Source organism: Protomyctophum parallelum, assembly GCF_964188405.1.
Source record: "Protomyctophum parallelum genome assembly, chromosome: 21".
NCBI lineage: Eukaryota > Metazoa > Chordata > Actinopteri > Myctophiformes > Myctophidae > Protomyctophum > Protomyctophum parallelum.
The window spans coordinates 30,610,845-30,633,348 of record NC_139713.1 but is presented as its reverse complement, the minus strand read 5'-3'; the positions used below and the strand labels follow the sequence as shown (position 1 = coordinate 30,633,348).

At 40.2% G+C, this 22,504-nt stretch overlaps 1 protein-coding gene across 2 annotated transcripts; it reads right to left on the bottom strand.

Annotated features, from left to right (window-relative positions):
- Positions 1–1,388: 1,388 nt before the first annotated feature.
- Positions 1,389–22,213, bottom strand: tbx5a (T-box transcription factor 5a; the record flags this gene model as incomplete). Of its 2 annotated transcripts, XM_083793485.1 has the most annotated exons (8): positions 1,389–1,981; positions 3,630–3,862; positions 6,440–6,531; positions 9,084–9,236; positions 18,422–18,569; positions 19,820–19,939; positions 21,376–21,470; positions 22,070–22,213. In XM_083793485.1, the coding sequence occupies 8 exons, from the start codon at positions 22,211–22,213 to the stop codon at positions 1,389–1,391; spliced, it is 1,578 nt and encodes a 525-aa protein (XP_083649611.1). The 2 variants fall into 2 exon arrangements, with proteins under 2 accessions (XP_083649611.1, XP_083649612.1); XM_083793486.1 differs by lacking the exon at positions 22,070–22,213 and having other exon boundaries at positions 1,389–1,978; positions 21,376–21,467.
- Positions 22,214–22,504: the final 291 nt, after the last annotated feature.

Below are 22,504 nucleotides of genomic sequence, written 5' to 3'. Positions count from 1 at the left end.
TTCAATGTCTTGAACTTGAACTCATTGCTGGTGATGAGTCATTCATGAAAGGTCAAAATAGTTTTTATAGTCAGTCCCTACCTTTACATGCATACACACATTTTGTCAAATCATCTACTGTTACCACTTTCAACCTAGCAACCCTATTTTGGGCATGTAACAGTTTTGTTTCAATGTTCTACACAATTTGAAATGTTCAAAAATAGCTAAAACTAGCGGAACTACAAGCTGACTTGGTACAATGTATTGTGAGCTTGTAGATCAGCTATCTTACACTGCACAACACTGCCGTACAACAAAGTTTAAAATAGGTGAAAATATTTCTTCAGGGATTACTTTATCATCGGCCCCAACAATTACACAAAACCCATTGTTGAAACCCAATTAAACAAAAACCATTATCGATCATCCCGTAACTGTCATGAATTTCAGTTCATTTTGTTCATTCCCTTCTGCTTCCAGGAAACTTAAAGCATAAAGATATCAATTATAAACATTAACAGACCAAAATATGTTGAGAAAGTATTAGAACTTGTAAGATTGTGATGGACAGGCTAACATGTGTCTTTACATATCTCAACAACTGATGCCCCAATAATGAAACTAATATAGCCATAAGTATATGGCCTTAATTAAAGTATTAAAGTATTTGGATTATCGACCTAATGGCGTTCATTGATTCTTTTTTGGTGTGCATGTAGTGTAAATGTAGTCAAAGACAAGATAACTTAATTAAATAATGATGATAGAGTGAGTCATCATGAGAGCCACAAGAAATGCTTATACATTTGTCACTTTGTCACTATAGTTTTACTATAAGGCATGTGTTTAACTACAAAAGCTGAACATGACAATGATATCCAACTTGATTTAATGTGACAGAAACCTTTTTCTTTTTTTCTTTCTTACACAAAATCTAAGGCAAGTACAACGTCTGTGAAGTAAAGGAGATCTGTTTTTGAGGAAGATGAAATCATTTAAACATCCAAAGTACAATATCACAAAATGCACAGTTTCATAAATTGTGTTCTCTTGATGAAGTGACTGGAGCACTTCTGTCCCTTATGGTTTAATATAGGCATTTCCATAGTTTGTTTTTGTAGCACTTGACCGGTCTGTGTTTGTTTATGTTATTTGTCCCATAAGCGCAGAAAGAAAGTTAAGTGATAAGATGATTCCGCTTCTATATAGAATAGAAACTCCAATGTACAGTATATCCATTGTTTTCAAGGCTAATGACTCGGCCACTAATCTCACAGAGAGAACAACCAAACCATATTCTTCCAAAAAAATATATAAATATGGATTCATATAAAACGCCTGCCTGATTCTGTACTTGTGTCTGTTCCTTTTAACATATCCATCTGTCATCTGTGAAGAAACATATTTTAGCTACTCTCGTTCCATTCTGGCATGATGCTAACACTATGCACAGTATGGTACTGGTGTGGGGACAGTGTGCGTGGGAGGCCATGAGAATAAAGGTACTCGTTTCCTTGTAGCCCGGCCGTGGGTGACTGGATCCCAGCCCCCGGGCTACACTGACGGCCCAGAGTCGGATGGCTCATGGAGCCCTGATACATGGCAGCGTGGTGGGCGTCGCCCAGTTGTGGAGAGGCGTGCCCTCCCACCCCACCTAGTCTGGACACCAGAGATCCTGAGGTGAAGTGGGCCGAGAAGTGCTGGTAGGGCAGCCGCTCCATTGGCTGCATGGTGGTGACAGAGCAACTACCGTAAGGCGAGACGCTGGCCCACGTGTTGCAGCTGATGTCCTCCAGGCTAGGAACGGGCTCCGCACCCTGGGACGCGCTGGCATACATGCAGGCCTGGCGCTGGCTTGACTCACTGCGGTAGGGCCCGCTGCCCAGGGCAAGAGTCTGGGGATAGCTGACTGGACGGTAATAATGGTCGTCCTCGCTGGAAGAGCTCTCCAGATAGGCTTTCTTGTAGCTGTGCTCACCTGAGTGACAGTCATCCTCTACTGCAAACACAATTTGAGTTTGTTTAATATTTAGGGTTAAATTACAATTCATTTTAGCAAGTTTTAGTATATGTTGACAGAAACCTTCACAAAATCTCGATTTGCTCATCCAAATCGTTTAAAGTAGGACAACAGATAAGGGACATGATATAGCTTGGTTTTTTATATCACCCGACCCGGGAATGATGCATTTGGAAATGCATGCTCCACTCGGTTATGTAATATCTGTGGTACCCGTGTTGGAGCGCCTTATATACTCTATACTATCTAAGGTAGCAGAGGTAGGCTACTATGTGTTTTATGTGTAAAAAAAAACTTCAGTTGCACAGTTTTGTAGCAAAGGTTTGACTTATCTAACGTGGAGAAGCCTTTATTTGTACGATTTGTGGAACAGGTTTAAACTTAAACGATTTTGGGGAAGCCCTTTTTTGTACGAATTGTAGAAAAAGCTTAAAACTTACATTTTCTTCCGCCGTGGTCTCCTTGACCCCCCCCCAACCCACCTCTTCTTCCCTTTCTTTTTTTTCTATTTTCAAAACATGTAAAACTGATGTGACAATAAAGTTTTGATTTCTAATCTGATTCTGAAACAGCAATACAAGTACAGTTGCAACCCAGTTCCATTTTTGCCAAGTATAAAGGGTTTAAGGCAAGCAGTTAATATAACATTTTATGTATATAAATTCTAAGAGTGTCCCTAGGGTGACCAGATCCAAACTGTTCATTTGAGGGACAGAAGTATCGCTCGTGTGGGACAAGTGTGGACAAGTGTCCCACACGAGCGATACTGGAGTACCGGGTTAGCAACGTACTACTTGAGTTGCTATTAAATGCCTTGATGTCATATTCGACCATAGGCCTATTGGCTATCATTTATAAACTCCTCTGGTGTCTCACATATTGTTTTAAAATCATGCTTTATTTTTATTTTTATGCCCAGGCTTAAAAACACATCTTGCAGGAAGAGACAATGAGAGAGCTTTACCACAGAAGGCCAACTATTAGGAGACTAACTATTAGGGCATTTGAACACTGATGCAATTGCCTGTCAGTCACAATGTGGGACAGGGTCTCAATATGTGGGACGCCTGAAAAGTCATAGAAACGAGGGACTGTCCCACGCAAAGAGGGACATCTGGTCACCCTAAGTGTCCCTGTATTTGTTGTGTGGTCAAGCAGAAAGGGTCTAGATGTCCACGCACCATTGGGGAATGACTCGTCTATTTATGTATCTATTTTTCACGACCCGATGCTGGTCAACAATTTTGTGCAATCGCCGTTGTGTATTGGCTGGCTGCATGCTTGCCTCTCGCCTCAAGGTGTCAGACAGGCTAATAAACAACAAATCAATAGAATAATAATAATATTGCCCCCCACTATTTACGTCCTGATGGCGCCACTGAGAAAGGTAATATACTTTCATTGAATTTCCAGTGAAATTATCTGTTGACCTATCTTTCAATGTTAAGACAAGTGATTTGTGATTGTGAACCAAGTTTTCATCCCGTCTCCATTGCAATTTTACACAAATCATGCAGTAATTCCTTCTATACACAAGCAGTTGCATGCAGGAATCAAAACTTCGACTTTTCACATATACTGGAAGGTCTCTATTGATAAGCTCATAACTTCAAAAATAATATTCTACCTTTTCGCTTAATGCAGTGGTAGTCTTGGCCATGCTCGTGCGGCAGAGGGTAGGAGCCTGACTGCGGCAGCAGGTCCTGTGAGGTGCTTGTGACTCCATTTTCACATTGAGAGTATGGAGGGGCCAGGCTGCTTGGTGTTGCCATGCCTTGGACCTCTCCACTGAAAGGACTTTGGCTCGTGCCAACTCTCTGGCGTACTGTGCTGCGAGGGACCACTGGGTATTCTTTGGTACTGCACACACAAAAAACCAAAAAAAACAAGTGTATTTGTAACATGCATTTTTTTGGTCGTTTTCACCCGTAATAAGGCTTGATTTATTGTTTGTTGTGCGCTGATGTCAGGCAACTAACTTGGGGAGGATTTATGGTTAATGTTGTGTGATACTGCCGTGCAACTAAGCCCTGTTTCAGAAGCCCTGCCAGATCAGCCATTATATTCTTCAATGTGAAGACTGGCTCCAGCTCAAGAACTACACTTACATCACATGGGGGAGTGGGTCAGTGACCAGGGACGACAGCCACACTGAAAATAACACTCATAACTGCGGCTTGCGTTTTGGTGATTGAGAGATTACTTTGGGGGTTTGTTAGGTGACATTGTGACTTGGATGTCAGTAATCCCTATCTATAATGTGTATATTTATCCACTGCTGTGTTCACTCTGCTACTGTTCACTTTGGATAAACAATGACTTGGAGGATTTATGGTTATGTTGCGTGATACTGCCATGCAACTAACTATAAATTAAGTCTAACATTCCCACCGCCCACATCGCTTTGTGTTACTTCACTACTATTTGTCTTAGGCTAGTAGTATTTATGGACCTTGTAAAAAACATTTTAGTTAAACAGTCTTGTAGTAAAGGCTTGTCAATATCTGATGTGAGAAAGCACACAAGGACCTATACAGGGAAACAAGAAATGACTCAAGTCATTATATATATCAGCTTGCATTCCATTCTCTTGCATATATCTTAGTGGGGCTTTCTGTAGTCGCGTTTGCAGTCTCTAGTCGGTGGGGGCAAGGAGAGCGGGCTTAGTGTCCCATTGGCCGTGGGGCTTTGTGTCCAATTGGCCGTATAGGGCTAGTCTCCCATTGGCGTAGAGGCCAGCCAATCATGAAAATCTCGCCACTACATTGCTAGTAGTACTGGGAGTGGGAGCTATCATTTATCATGCTGGTTAAAACCTTTACTTGTACTCTTTGTGGAAAAAGCTAAAAGGCCTTTCAATTGTACAGTTTGTAGCAAAAGCTTGTATAATATATAAGACCCACACAGAAGAAAACCCTTTATCTGTTCTTGTGTTAAAACGCTCAAACTTTTGCATGATAAAATCTGTTTATAAAATGTAATACAAAATTAATTATTTGTATAAACGAATATAGATATGACTAGAAGTGTATTATCTATCAATGCCCTACAGAATAATATATAGAATCATTTTTATATTCTCATGATGACATTCACCATTTGCGTCACACCTACTTAGGATGCACTGAGAGATATTGTTCTGGGGTAATCCCTTTCCAGTGCAATTGCCAGTGTATATTTCCTTCCTATTAATCTATAGGACCCACAAATATCCACAAAATCATTTTTGCTACTTCTGTTTCTTTGATTTCATGGATCTTTCCTTTTGAAACGGTGACCTGGTTTTGCAATAAGCTTTCCCTTCTGAATTCTAACCAAGAGCAGACGTACGTAGCTTACTGTACTTGGCAGGGTTTGTGTTAGACAATGGCATTTAAGAATGATAGTGTGGTTTGGACTCTTACCAAGCTCAATTCATTTGTGAATTTCTATACGTGAAATGTATTTCACTCCTACACAGTATTATCTCGTGGCACACACTCACTTAATTTTACTTTAACATCTGCCTAAGATGATCAAGTATCCTATATCTACTTGGGGGTATTGAAAAATATCTAAGAAACATGATATTTTATGAAAATCTTCCAGTACTTGTTTCAGTACAATGTTTTTTGTTTATTCACAATTCCACAACTTCACCCAAAGAAGTATAATATAAAGATGAGATTATTCTGTTTTTGGATAAATAGAGATATATATTTTTTATCTCAGCCACACAGAGTGGAAAAGATTTTCCAGTTTTCTCTGACTGAGGAATTCATCATTTGAAAGCAAATGATGCCTGTGTCGGCTATATTCAAGGGGGTGGGTGAGTTTCAAAAACAGATTTTCTCCTTTGAAAATGTGTTTTCCACACAGTATGGATGTGTGCTCAGTCCCTCATCTGGAGCAAATAATGGAGCGAGAGAGCGTGTGAGAGAAAGAGAGAGAGCAATATGAGGGACCAAGCGATATCACCAATCAGAGAGAGAGAGAGAGAGAGAGAGGAAGGAAACACACAACTGATGGAAATATTGTACTGTATGGAATGTTGCGTGAAAGGGAGATGTTGCATTTGTGTTTCAGAAGCCCTGCCAGATCAGCCATTATATTCTTCAATGTGAAGACTGGCTCCAGCTCAAGATCTACACTTACATCACATGGGGGAGTGAGTGGGTCAGTGACCAGGGACGACAGCCACACTGAAAATAACACTCATAACTGGCTTGCGTTTTGGTGATTGAGAGATTACTTTGGGGGTTTGTTAGAGGTGACATTGTGACTTGGATGTCAGTAATCCCTATCTATAATGTGGTATATATTTATCCACTGCTGTGTGCACTCTGCTACTGTTCACTTTGGATAAACAATGACTTGGACATAGCAGCTTTGTATTATAGGGTTCACACACAGAAGTATATTATGCATGAAGGAGCTCCATGCAGGCTATAGCTATACCTCTGCATTCTGGACATCCGGTGCAGTTCCATGTCATCACTCCCACGAAAGCCTTTGGCAAAAGGGTTGTTCTCAATCTTCAGCTGCGTTATCTGCAATGGCCAAAGATTTTTTAATTTCATGATGTGGTGATATTTTGTTATGCTGGTTTATATGTCTTCGATTAAAACAGATCATTGCTGATTTGCATAACTTGCACAGAACAAATAAGTGAAATTCAATAAAAGTTTCAATGGATGGCCTTAATATACCACTTATTTTTTTTCGTCCCCCCCCCCTCACTAATGTGTTTTGATACAAATATTTAAAAAGTATTTTCATATTACATGCATATAAGACACAAGGCAGCATGGGTTTTGGAACCACCCTGAAATAGCTTAAGCCTCACAAGGTTAAACCAAATCCAGGGATATCCCTCTTATGAGCAGTGGTTTCTGGCAGGTAATTAGTTGGCAACTCTGCTCTGCTTCCCTCCTTCTGACAAGACGGCATGTTAGTCTACAAGCTGACATTTTCTCCAAACCTTTTCTATAGCTTCTGGTTAACACTGTCTATACGTTTTGTTTTAAAATGTGAAATAAACGTTTGACTAATTGTTTTAGCAACATTTCCAAGAAGGAATATCTAAAATGTTTAGATGTATAAGTGGGATGAGAAGCCCTGGAGTGATATTTTTTGCTAAATAAGTTGAGGACGAAAATAAGCTTTAATAGAATTTATACTGCAATGCACTGCACAAAAAATTCAGTCGACCAATATTTTAATTTCTAATATTTGAAGATGAGGTCTAATTGAAGCCTATCCAAAATATTTTAGCCTACTCATTTGTGCCCATCAATTTGGTAACATTTAGACAATTTTTTATGGCCATCAAACCTATTTTAAGATTTCATCTCTAACTAAAATGTATAGTTATTCTAACTTTCATATAAATGTTTTTCCCCAATTGATTTGAGTGTTAGCGACGAAACACTTTCTTGAAGACTTTAAACAAGCGATTTAATTTATCTTAACTATAAAGAATCTAGCAGGTGAATCTGACAGATGTTGCTCATTGAGGGCTCTCCTCCTTAACATATTGCACGATAAGCGGGTTGGCAGATGTTTGAGCGTTTGATGATTCAACAGTTGCGGAAAAGCAAGGAAATCAAAACTGAATGTTTTTCTAGAGGTCTGGCAAGCTCCAATAATTAGAGCAGAGTTGCGTTCTCAGTCAGGCCCCAATAACTTGTTGAAATAATGAATGTTTTCTTCAGAATGTCGGTCATTTGCTGTTTCCTGTTCCCAGAAACTTTGAGAATTTGGATTGGCTGCGGAGACATTATATGGGCCCTCGCCCCCTCCATATATTCCCTGTGCCCTCACACTAAAACATAGGCCTACCCCGACTAGTTAAAAACGGATGTTAAACAGACACCGCTTAGAAATGACTATATGTCTGTCCCAAAAGAGTTTTAGAATTCGGGCATTTAGAAAAGTTGCAAAATCTTCACGTCTTAAATGTGACCCACGGCCTAAATATTTAATTTTGCATCGCGGGGAGTCGGGGAGAATGCATTGCTGTCTAGCCTAATTGCTAATCATGTTCACCTTCTACCATTTCATGAAACGTTAGGCCTATATAGGCTTATTTATAAACGTTTCCCCTTGCAGTGTAATTTAGCTGCTATGATTCAACAAACAAAATACCATGGCATGGTGACAGGTGCGGTGCTCCAAAGAGACGTCTTTTGGACAGTCAAAATACTGCAACATTGACCTTTATTTAATCAGGGAAGACCATTGAGCATGCTTTATTTTGCCGGCAGACTACATGATCACAACTTAGTAGGCCTAATCGACTTCATGATTGCCACTGAATTGAACACGTTTTTTTTTCAGTGTATACAAACGTAAAATGATGCCCTTTTAAATAAGCTTGTTGAATGCGTTAGATTACGTTCTGGGTAATAATAATAATACTAATAATAATAATAATTATTATAATAGTAATTATAATAATAGTAATATATACGCTAATAATAGGCTTATAATAATAATTTGCACGGATAAAACTAATAGTATAAGAATAAGATACTGTTACTCTATCCACTTCGTGCATGCCTTGCGAAAGTTGCGACACATAAGGCCCTGTGATAACTGATAACCCGCTCTCGGAAGAAAAAAACCAAACCAAAAGTATCCTATAAGATATACATTTATAGCCTAATAAATACTACAACGTATACAATAATGCATTTGCCCCATAATGACACAAAAAACGCTACTTTGAAAAGAACGTCATTGAAACTATGGGAACAGTCTTTTCATGCCCGACTTTTGGTATCCGGCAGACTAGGCCTTCGGGCGGGTATATAGGCAATATTAATATAGGGCTATACGCCCATATAGCCGCTAGTTTAGGCTACATGGAGCCCCATAGACTATGAAGCCCTCGGGGCCTCATGGACCTGCAGGGTTTTTCTGTTATCCTTTCTGTTATCCTTTTAGCATCATTGCATAAACCTCGTATCACACGAGACTGCAGTGATACTGTCATGTCATATCAGCAATTATCAGGCGGCAGGCCACATATATAGGCCAGGTTGACTACAAGGCAACACACACACACACACACACACACACACGCGCGCGCAAGACTTACCTTGTGGTTTTGATAGGACGTGACCGCAATGAAGGCTGTCTCGGGGAAGACGTGAGTGCAGAACGCGGTGTTTTTAGACCCAAAGCCATTATTTTCATCCGCTTTGACGATGTGGATCCTCGGTTGGTATTTGTGCATCGAGTTCAGGATAATCTGTAATGTTAGAAAACAGGTTATTCTATCAGAGAGACGTTGTTCGGTATAATCATTTATGCTAAAAGACAAAAGAGCACTTAAATCAGACGAAATCTGAAATAGTGTAGCCTATAATTACGGACTAAACTTTTCAGGCGTGCTTCGCAAATCTGAGCTCCTTGAATTTGGTCCTAAATCATTTCCGAATTTAGCATGTGAGTTCACATGCAATTATCTTTTCGTTTTGACTAGTATTTTTGATCGCATGAGCCTGCATCTTTTAGGCCCAATCCCAATCCACTCCCTTGCTGACTCAATGAGCCCTCACTGACTTAGCTGCGCGTTCATGTGAAGTCTGAGAGGGCTTGAGGGATGTCCCATTTGAAATCGGTAAGTCAGTGAGGGCTCAGCCCCGCCCCTTTATGTGCCCTTTGCCAAAGTCAGCGTCGATGCTGACTTTAGGCTGACTTTGGCAAATAAATTACCCACAGTTCATAGCGTTACCAGTGGAATGAGGGGGATCCTCCGAACGTCAATCATTTAGGTATGCAAATTAGTTATGTATCACGATTAGAATGTCAACAAACACAAAAGGAGACGGAATGGAAGGATATAGGCTATATATTTAATAACAATAATAATGTTAAGGGAAACATGATGAGAAATGACTAATGAGCAAAGTAAAATAATATGGAAATTAAAATTTGAAAATGTATAATGCATATTATTATATATGAATATTAAAACTCATATCACACAGGAAAGTGTATTTATTAAACTAATAATAAAATGATCATCTTAAATACTAAAATACACATGATAGACATGTATAAATAGGCCAAGCATGTAGGTAGGCACTGGCTGTGAATGAGGACAGTTTGTATAAAGTGATGCAAAGTGTCATGAATGGCGGACTCATCTTCAAAGTGCTGTCCCATTTCTTTCACAACAATTTGGAGCCCTTGCAGCCTCTCACCCTCAAGCACTTACAGCTGACGTCATTAAAGTCAATGAGGGTCCAGGGCTCAGGGCTGGAGGGAGGCATTTGGGATTGGGCCTTAGTCTGCAGGCTGTGTTGCATGTGAATGAAGGCTATCGGTCGCGTGTGTTGACAGAGTAAAGCCATTACACCCGTTACATCTGGTAGACATGCTGATGCTTGTATACAGATGGTAAACATCTTAAACCCTTTTTAATTATCGAGTGTCATAACCCATAATACTTGATCGATTCGTGGGCCCATACCCATAGGCTAATATTATGCATGCGTCAATTATCGCGCATGTTCCATGGTCAATGCGTAATGAGTAGCCTATGCTACATGATACACGCGTCAACAAACATGTGTGCAGTGCTTTGCTTTTTCTCTTTAGTTGTCACCTCAGCTGTACCCTATTGGTCAGATAAGAGATAAGCTCTCGGAAAGCTTCACGCATCAAGTCGGCTTTCCCTTGATGACTTTGACCAAATTTTAATATTTATTGAGCTCAATATGCCTCAACACTGAATTCAAACGTGATACCATGGTATATAGGCCTATAGAAAAAATATTGTAACCGTTCATTTAAAAGATATATATTGACATTGATTGGAACTCAGGCTCTGGTCCACAGCGTTAGAATGACTTATAATGGACCATCTTTAATAGTCCTATATTTTATATTGCCATGATTCAAAATTATTAATGCACTTAAATATTTTTATGCAACACAATTGACCATGCCTAATTTGTATATTGTATATTAAAATAGGCCTACATTTAGCCTACATCACATGCATGCAGCATGCAATTGTAAAGTGTTAATTTATAACTAAAATGGCACCAAATGGATTTGTCCCTTGGGTCCATTTGGACAGTCTCTGAGTCTATAGGCCCATGCTCATCTCGTCTGACTTCCCCATCACCATCCTCCTCTCAACATCAGGCTATAACCTACTTTGTGTTACAAAAGTGAGAACTGCAGCCAGTGGCCAGTCTGGCGACATTAAGACGCGGTGAGGTCCACCTAGTTGAACTTGAGCTTTGCTCTCCTCTTATGAGGGCCTCTCATCCGTGGGCCTTAAGTCTAATTGTTCTGACGGACCAGGGAATCGTGCTCATCAGCCCTGAGCAATGTAATGGTTTTTAATATAATTAAACCCACTTACACTGCAGGATACAGATAACAAAAATGTTATTTTCCCTTCCGCTAATATTTACCCTCTCCTCCTCCCTTCTTAACCCATTCTGACCGGGCACCCATTTGGTGTCAGCATCATGTTATGCTTTAGCTATTTAAAAATAGCAGATCTACAAGCTCATATCGCGCCACCGAGTGGCGCGATACGAGCTTGTAGGTCTGCTATTTTTGAAAAATCGAAGAGCGACTGACATTTTTAGAATCTGATCTCAGGTCAGAATGGGTTCATCAGACCAGTGTGTGTCCGGCGGAAACCTCGTATGAATCTGATATCAGGTCAGAATGGGTTAAGATATATACTTCGTTATACGACGGGGTCTCGCACTGAAAACAGCAGGATTTATGTTTCTTCGGTGCAGGCACCGCAAGAAGCATCAGCACACACACCCGCCTCTGACCCTGCTGCAGGGGGGACAACAGAACTCATACAGCTAAAATGCCGTTGGAGACATGCAGAGAAAGACTTGCTATATATGGCCGCCAGCCCAGTATAGCCTGCATGTATTGTGGGGACAACTTGTTTTAGCTTCTATGACCCACAATTATTCTCAGGATTAAATCAACCGCTGGGGGATTTACCTCTGGGGATTTAGAATTTCCAATTGAACTTCCAGACAATTTCACAGTGCATGTGAGGAGAGAGGCCACAGCAGACATTTTGAACAGCCATGCACTGCATACAGTATATCATGCATAATCTATTTTGAGAGATTATCAGTGCCGGATTTTGGGGTACCCAGCCCCCCAAAAAACAGACAGACAGACAGAGACAAGTCGCTGTGCATGGCGGGTTTTATAGACTGGATCAGGCTTTCCACAGCTACCCACAAACAGCATGCACTGTCTTGCAGTGAAGCCAGCAGAGCAGAAGCTCTCAAAGTTTTAACCATAATACAACTAACTAAACACAAATCTCACTTGATTTGCATTGCAATACTTTCATCATTAAAAAGAGTGGGCTGCATATAGCCCAATGGTAAATCCGGGCCTGGAGATTATGTAGGCTACTAGATTGGAAGCACTGGATATATAGTCAGGGAATATTATCAGAAAAATGTCCAATCTGAGAATAAGAACAATATATTTCTTCACCATTGTGTAAAGGTGTCTACTAGTAACACATCACACAAAGATTGACATTCAGTTTCCCTATAGCGGAATCTGTGACAGCTAAACGTTGGGGTACCATTAATAATCTGTTTGCAGGCTAAATGTACAAAATGTAATTCTGCTAGTATTAGGGGGGTCAAACTTTTTTTTTTTTTTTCTGATTCAGAATCCATTGCAAGCATTTGTTTTGCACGAAAAACAGTCCTTGGGCAAAAACGTCCATAGCCGTCATCACAAATGTGATGGCCTGGAAAAGTGTCTATTGATGTTTTTAGCCCATGTTTTGTAGCTCAAAGAACATTGGGATAGCCTATAGCTTATCAAAACCTGTGTACATCTTTATAACCAGTGTCACTTAAACAATGTAAGGTGCACAAATTAGGGATTTGGGTTACAAAACAAGTACAAAAACACACACACACACACACACACACACACACACACACACACACACACACACACACACACACACACACACACACACACACACGCACACTGTGTGACAGATATCTCAATAACCACCACATATTGTGATTTGTACAGGACTTCCCTTTTGTTTTCATTCAGATTCATATACCTGACATTTATTTATTTGTGCAAGGAACCATTAAGAAATGAAGTGCATTGAATAGTATGTCAAACACACGCATATATTCAGTAAAGGCTTCATTGAGGTCTGTAGAAATATTACCAACATCCAGACAAACCACAACAACAACCCTTTAATGCAAACATTGTTCCATAATAGCACTGTAGAGGATAAGTAAAATACCATATGCTCAAATGTCTGACACTGAGACATATTAGAATTTGCCCGGAAATGCAAGAATCTACAGTATAGGCTATGTGCAGACTTTGGACAATAGCATGGTCCAGACTGTGCGTTCCCAGCGTTCAATATGCCTGTTATAGGATGGGAAGGATAAAGGGGTGAGCAGTCGCTGCTGGGTTTTTGTGGACCACCCACTGGGGCCCTAGCACACGCCTCGTCTCCCTGACTCAGCCACTGCCCTGACCGGGTCCCAGTATCTCTGTTCCCCCTGCCTCTGGATGATAGTATTTAATGATAGTGAAGGATCACCCTGGGTCTCGAGCCGCTGCCCTTTGCTTTCAAGTCCCCCCACATCAGAGGGTTTCCCCGAGCCTCGGGATTAACAGGCTTTGTACACCATCATCTATTGCTCATCTCACACTGCCAGTCAAATATAAACACTGAATCCTCACACTCCACCCGCCGGCCCAAAACATGTGTGGGAAGGCAAGGAGACGAGTGCAGGAGCAGAGCAAATTGAGGGGAGAGATGAATAACACTGAGAAATATTTTGTGAGTTGTGTGAGTGAAAGATCAAAGCGAAAGCTACAGCTTGGTATGAAACGTGAAACCAAAACAAGTAGGCCTGTTTGTGTTGTTAAGAGGCACATGGAGGGAAAAGGCCAACTGTAATAAGTAAGGCACAGATCTTATTGTTCTGTGAGTAGTAGAGAGGCTGCACTCCTTACTGTGTATACTTTAGGATTTGAACCCTGGTCTTCCGCGTGGGAGACCAAACTTCTACAAGAGAGAATCCCTAGTCAGTGGAGATATTGTGCTTATATGAACTTCAGACAATACCAGCTGGTGTCCTACGTGACACCAGGGTCTACATTTCTCAATAAGATTATATGGAGACCACCTCCAACCACTGCAGAATATGTATTAAACATTATTTTTTATTATTAGTTAAAAAATGAAATGTCTTCATAAATTTGGTATTACAGACAGTTTTAAAATAAATCTTCAGGTTTGTCTTAACTTAACCAACATATCTCCAATGTTGTTCAGTCACATGCATGTGTGAGTGCAAGTAATTATAAATTGTATCAAAGTTATCTCAACCAGCTGGCACAACAAGCTGATGGAATATATTTCTGGCCAGCCACCAGTATTTCATTTATGAATCCCATGGCGTTCTCTCTCTCTCCCAGCACGAAAGAGGGCAAGCCAGGAACCGCACTGCAACCAATCAAAACGGCATTTTGGCCTCAAAATGTACAACAGTGCTCACATTTCGACTAAGCAGCAGATTTCATTATACCAGCTGGGTTTTGGCAAAAGAACAATCAGCATGGGAGCCATGTCACCAAGGATAGATAGTAGATTGTGATATGTGTTTGTGCACATATCATAACATGATCTTTTGTCACTGTGATTGTCCATAAACAGTCTTGGATACATTCAGATCGAATCAGCTGATCCAAACAACAAAAGAACCAAAACAATTAATTTAATTAAACAGTGCTATAAACAACCTTCAACCACTAGATTGTGCAATGTACGCCACATCATAACACCTCAGTGGCACTGGCATAAGGTTCCCTTATTTCCCTGAATCATGTCGATAAGCAGCATCTGGCCGTAGTGTCTGTACCTTCCAAGTGTACCTTCCCTAATAAAAGTGGAAGCCACCGTGACCTGACATATAAACAAAGCAAAGGAATCTTGGTATGGTATTTGGTATGGTATTTCACAATCATAATATTGTTCATTGTGGAAAGCTATACTTTCTGAACCTTTTTTAAAAACTCTGTGGATTTATTTATGAATTGTCTACATAAATGTTATCAATATCTCTCTCTCTCCCGCTCTCTCCTTTTTTTCTTCACTATTATAGCTGCTACATTGTCTGAACGCCAAACAAAACTAAGTTGTACTACCTGTGCACAACAATGAAAGCACTTTAAACGTTCTTCATGTTTCATGCTTGCTTTCAAAGTGATTATAAATGTTTTAATGATGACCATGCACAATCATGACATGCTTTTGAAGCAAGTCACTGACATATCCATTGATAACACAGCACAAACATTAGTCTCCACCAGGCCGAAGCCATGCAGGGGAGAGTATGTTGTGTATGTGCACTCTGTCTGTCCGTCCGTCTGTGTCTGTCTGTCCGTCTGCGTACAGCTAATCCCCAGGACCATTGGCCCGGTGACCGGTCAATGCCAAACTGTGCACACACACTCCCTGGATGCCAACAATGAACCTCTGCCCCTAATTTTCCAGAACAGCCTGTTAGAGCGCCACCATGAGGCTGATTTTTGCTAAGCACTTTTTTTTTTACATTATTTTTTTACACACTATCTCTATAGTCATGTGATGAACACGGATCTGTCCAATTGTCCATATTCCATCGCGATTGGCTGACATTGCCTTCCAAAGTTTGCAGGATTTGGTCCATTTTGAACATAATGCCTCAAATCAAACCCAGTCACGTCTTAACCTCTGACTGCACCGATCTGTGTAAAAGTTTGTATGCACACCCTAGAGGCCAAGGAAAAACATCTGGCCTGCATTTTTCAAATCTGACTTTTATAGCGCCACCAGGAGGCCGACTTATGTGAAACACATTTCTTTTTATATTATTCCTTCAGATTTTATTTAAATATCACGCAAATCGGTACACATCTTTATTGTCATGTGATCAAGACATCTGTGTGATTTATTTTATATACTATTGTGTTGGCTAAGATTGACACATCTAAAGTTTGCAGGTGTGGCCTATTTTGAACAAATTGCCTCAAATCATGAACAGGGTCCAATTGCTATCAAAATGTACACTCACATTTCCGCTATGTTGAAGAACAATGCCATTGCCCTATTATTATAGCGCCACCAGGAGGCACATATTTGTAAAAAGTTAAACATGTTTATATTACTGCTACACATTTTTTGTTTTTATTCTATCCAATTTCACTTTGAATAAAATATTCAGTTGTGTATGGTTTTCTTTAATTTCCTTGCATGACTAGGATAGCATTTCTGTTCATCTAGTTAATTGATGTAGCATTCTACAAAAAGATGTAATTGCGATTGCGTCATCTTAATTGATGGAAGGTTCTTCCAATAAAGAAGAAGCTGTTGTAAACCAAATTGCCCCTTTGGATAATAAAGCTTTACCTTACATTACCTTAGCTTACCTTAGCTTAACTTCCCCTCCACTGTCTTTGCTTATGTATTATTTCCCCCCCTGTTATTTATGTTTTTCTTGTGCTAATGAGTAGGCCTAAACTTAAATTACTCAAACTCAAGTTGTCCACAAAGTGACAATCAACTTGCCTTTTATGAATACCTCCTGCCAACAGGACATTTCTTCAATGGATTAACAAAGTATTAAGTAATGTTTACGTTGTTTTGTGTAAGGCATGCGCCTGGGGCCAAAGAACTCGGAATAATGGGCAGTAAAAGTTAGGGGAAATGGATGCCATACAATCTTTCCACTGGTGTGCACCAAGGGGATGGGGTCGGATGGGGGAGGTGGGGATGCAGGTGGTGTGTGTGTGTGTGTGTGTGTGTGTGTGTGTGTGTGTGTGTGCGCGCGCACACATGCATGGATGAAGATATCCAAATGTCCATCTTGTTTTAGTGTTGAGTCAGAATGACAGTATTTATTTGGTTATTTTGGTTATCATGCAGGGAATTTAGTCAAATGTCTATCAATACTGCTGTACCTCGTTCAGAATTGCATGTTCATTGTGGATAAGTGGAGGATAGACAAAACTGTCCATTGCCCGAATTAAATATGAATCTACGTTAATGACAACCATGCATTATACATTGTAAACACATTAAATCCCTTCTTATATTGAAATAAATGATACTGCTGACATTACATGAAATTAAATAAAAATCTCCAGTTGTACAACTAGACTTTATGTGAAATGTTTTGAGCATTATAGAAATGACAGGGGACTGGTACTGTAATTTGGTATTATTGTATATTATATCAATAATCTATAGGGCTATATGGACCTGATATAGCAGGCTTCTCAGCAGGACAAGCTGCACTACAACAACATTTTGAAAGGACATTCAAAACCTTTTATGATCAAATCTCAGATTGAAGCTAAACCACATTTAAGTGTAACATGTTTGCCAGAGACATAGAGCCGAAAATAATACGTTAGTGGAATTTCCCGTTCACTTTTATAGACAAGATTACTTTGAAAAGGTCCCAAATATATCCCATAAAAAGTATTTCGAAAAGACCTCAGCACAGGAACGGGAAGATAAACAAAAACTCAATTGGGCAGAACTTCTTGATAAGTGGAATTGGTGCCCGAGGCTCACCAAGAAAGGTTGTTATCAAATGCCCTTTATTATTCAGTCAAAATATGCCAAATGTGTCACTTTTAGTTATGTCTCAAGCTTCACATATGACCTTTGCAGGTCCAGTATTGTGTTGAAATGTACCCATGCAAAGATGAGGGGAAAAAATAAAATAAAAATAAACAAGGTTGACCTTTATGCCATTCCACTGCTATACCAAACATCAGGATATTTTCATATTTGATTTGATGTGAACTTTGCTTGACCTCTATAGGAACAGTTGCATAGCTCTATAATTTATGCAAACAAAAGGTTTGTATATTTTCTTGAAAATAACAATCTTCAAAAGTCAACTTCTATATATGTCCAAACAAACTTTAAAAGCCACTGTCATTTCTTCGAATCTACCAAGAATATTAAATATATAGGCTACTCTTTGGGACAAAAAAGGAAGAGAAACTGAGGTTTTATAGTGGAACGACCAGGCCTATTCCATTTGGAGGGTATTTTTCTTCTTTCAGCTGTCTGTCAGAAAGGCCATTTTCGATCCAACATGTGAGGGACAACGCCTGCCAACTCTCCCTCTCTACAGTAAACGTTTTATTTATTTAGAAGACTCATGTCTGTCATGGCCGCACTAGCCTATATGAATGCAGATGTTTGGTAGAATAGAAAACATATAGGCCTTTATATAGCATGCACTTTGCTGCATGAGTTTCCAATCTCACTATAGAAAATACCCCTGCTGTACAATAGGCCTATATCCACTATCCTATCCGGGATATAAATAACACAGCAAAGCAAACAGATAAAGCAAAGCAACCTACGTGTCCGAACGGGTCGAGGTGGTTGTTGGTCAATTTCAGCTTCTGGAAGGACACGAGCTGCCTCATCCAATGCGCGCCCGTGGCAGGAGAGTCCGGGTGCACGTACAGCCTCCCGGGCATGGCGGGCTCGGCTTTCCCCGTCACAGACCTGCATCATACCGGCATACAGTCAGTCAGACTTCAACACCTTGGATGTTGTCCTAATGTGCAACTGAATAGCCCGCACGCATGGTGATGTTTTGATGGCTCTGCTATGCTTTTTAACTCGGTGCACATGTTAGCTTATATTATTTCTTGGTGAGACATACCCGTTTGTTGTTGAATCACCATTTAATTCATTATGAATCACTCGGACTTAATTTAGAGATGGCGCCTGAATGCAGCCTAAGTATAGCCTGCCTATTTCTAATCGCTCCCACCTTAAAGGTTAAAAACGATGTAGCCTCATTAATAGAATCTAATCAAGACAAAAGGATAGATATGACCAGCCATGCATGGGCTACATAATAATTGTATTAGTGCGTTTAGCGGTGAAAAATATTTTAATTGGACCAACACAGCAAGTTTACACAACACAGAGAGCAATTACGCACTGTCACCATTCACCAATTATATTTAAAAATGTAGGCAGGTAATCAGGTATAGGATTTTCCTCGAACGAAACATTTCCGTAGATGGAAAACAAGATTCATGAATCACCAAATGACATGGCCGACTATATGCTGGGTTTTGGATTGCTGCGGGTCACCACCGTGCACGTAGCATGGTGGTAATTTGGACCTCGCTGGAAGATTGTTTTTCAGCACTCGTTGATCAAGGGAAGAATTAGTTCCAGAACATGCATTTGGCGGGTCATATAAGTATATGCAGTCTTTGAAAAGCACTGACCCAAACAAGGCATCCTTGACCACGGTTAGGAAGATAGACATGACACTAAACAAATAGGCGTGCGCAGGGTGCTTGTATTTAATTGACGTGAATGAGCGCTTGAGCAGCTTCTCTAAATCACGAACATGCATCCGCGGAGTCCTGCATGACATTGCGTCATTGCGGACTAAAGTTGTGGCATCAATTTGGAAACAGTTCATAATTCTTGTAAATTGTATATGTTGATTAGCCTACCAAAACCTGTCAGCACACTACACACTGCCTATAAACCGAATCAATATAGCTCGCTATTAGAGAAAACCCATGCAGAGATTGGCCATGTTTGCGCACCCAAAAAACACATTACATTACAGCTATATATAAGCGTATCAAGGGATTATACCTGCATGGGCAGGGCTTTATAGCCAACACACATAGGTCATATGTGATTGTTAATTCCCTTTGTGGACCACAATATGTGAAAGTTAGCAATTCACTATTAGCCAGAAATATCACGTTGTCATTATATACCATTTATTATCGGCAAATTTGTAGCGATGGTCATCAGCAGGCACAACATCCATCAGGAGGATGTATTTCGTTTTGGGGTTGAGTCCAGTGACCTTCACTTTGAAGCTGGGAAACATTCGCCTGCAAAGAAGAAGTCAGTCTTATATAGCATTCATTTCATGGAACAATGGGAAAAGAATAAGATCGAAATACGACAAGCCACGAAGGAATATCGCCGTGTTATCACAAATCTAATTATATTGTTTTATACGAAGCATGAAAGAATAATTATGTCCTTATCACAGCGACTTTAAGTAAGTAAGTAAATTTAAGTAAATGCGTCTTCATGGTTTGCCTATATTTACACAAAACTATTGTGTAATAATGTGTCTTTTTTCTTTGTTTTGTTGTTTTGGAGGACAAATAGCAAGCAATAGCATAATATTATTTAAAAAAAATATAAAACAACACAACATACTGAGACAGACACAGACACCGTTAAAATGCACGTGCACGCAGCACGAGGGCAGTCAAAAAAGTATTGCAATGCCTCTTAACGCTATACGTGCAGATTTGCAGCCTGTAGATTTGCAGGATGTCTGTTTTTGTTCCTCGCACACATTGCATGATTCTCGCACGCTCTTTGTTTTTATCTTTGATGTGGTATAAGTGCTTGTATATAAGAGTTATGTCTCTCTTATAAAATGTATAGGCATAATAATAAAAAAACATATACATTTTAGGACAACTCAGTCATGTGGCTATATAGACATACAGTTATACTATATGGCAATAGCACATAAGTTATAGAGGTATAATACGGGTATACGATAGTAGGCTAAAATTAGGAATATCCATGGACTCGTGCAAAAAAAGGGGGGGAAAAAGAACGAAAAGGAAAAAGGGGGGTATATGACTGAGGAGACTATATAATGAGAGCTTTGTGCAGCTGCGAGCGAGACATTACGACTCAGCCTTCAGTGCACTGCGTGCACGCACGCATGCAGGACGGATATTGAAACGTTGTTGCGATGAATAATAAATAACTCAGGACCACAAGACAATCGTGACACGCGCAGAGACCACCGATTACCATGCATATTCCTGTTCACACTCATCTGACAACACTATTTTGACTAGATTCACCCTGAGGACACATGAAAATGACAGTGGGGTAATGCACAACAAACATGCTGCGCACGCGCTGTCCTTGAACCTAATATTTTTTCATGTCGTCTGAGTCTGAACTCTACTTAGATGCATGGCTAAAAGCAGACAGGCACACACATGCGCGCGCGCGCGCGCACACACACACACACACACACACACACACACGCACACTGACACACAGCTTTTCTTAATTTGTACTTTTACTTTTCGTAGGGCGGTAGCAGGCCTAATATTTGACATAATATGAACAAAATGGTCATTTATGAAGCAGAATAGCCTATATTGCAACAAACCGACGACACTGTCAAGCAGATTATATTTAGAACAACCAACCCAAAACGTTTGTATAGCATATACTGCCACGGCATTAATTAATTTTGCACCTTTAGGCGACTTTTTCCCCTTACCTTCCCGCTTTGGTAATGATCATCTCGGTTCCTACTTCATCAAACTTGGTCCATAGTTCCCTCTCGTGCAGGTAGACTTTTATTCCTTCCATTCCCTTCAAAATAACACATCTAATTGCCTATACAGCGATATTGTATACATTCATTTCCCCTAAACAGTAAAACATCTAAATCAATGCATGCAGAGTATATAGGCTGGTCAAAATAGTGAAAAGACGTATATTTCCAGTTAAAGGGGCGTGAGGTATGAATGCATGGTATATGAAACAGGCTAAGGGCTAACCATTTAAATTAGTGATTAAAATGTTGCCTACTGCTCCAGGAAGCCTCGTGGGCACAAATTGGGTTCATGGCATTTAAGCATATGCCTATGTGTTATTGCAACGAAAATATAAATATTACCATGCACGCAATAACATACATTGGTGACGAAAACCTGAAGAAGGCCTAGCCAGGTTTGCGCATGCAGTTAGTAGGCCTATACAGTATAGGCCTACTGGTGCCTTAAAGACATATAAGCCTAATGGGCAGAATCACAATTTCATTCAAATATTCATCTTTGGTATGCATATAGGTTATTAATAGTTGAACTGAAGCATGAGTTCATGAGGCCAAATGTAATAAAGAATACATGCTCAGTCAGTGCGCCCCGGGGCTGACTGAGACCGCATCTGACTTATAGGTGATTTCTAACCTGTTGAATATACGTTTGTTGTGAGGATGGAGATTTTCCCGAGCTTCCATTCTGTTTCTCTGATTTACTCTCACTGTGCACTTCCTTCGAGTCCGATTGGCCAGGCGAATTTTGGAGGCCGAAAGTCTCCTCTTGGTCCGCCATGATATGGAGTCCCAAAGACGACGAATCCCCCGAACTGTCAGGTCCAAACAAAGAGGGGATTTCAAGGTCTAGATGTGAGGCGACTGAGAGGACTAAACTAACAGCTTTAGGCTCCGACCGACACACACACACACACACACACACACACACACACACACACACACACACACACGATGTGCCTCAATATTATTTGCTAAATATTAGTATTTTGGCGTATACCCGGCATTTTCGCCAGGTCAGAATAAACCGAATACAATTGGGCCATTTAAACTCAAATTAATAGGCCTTATG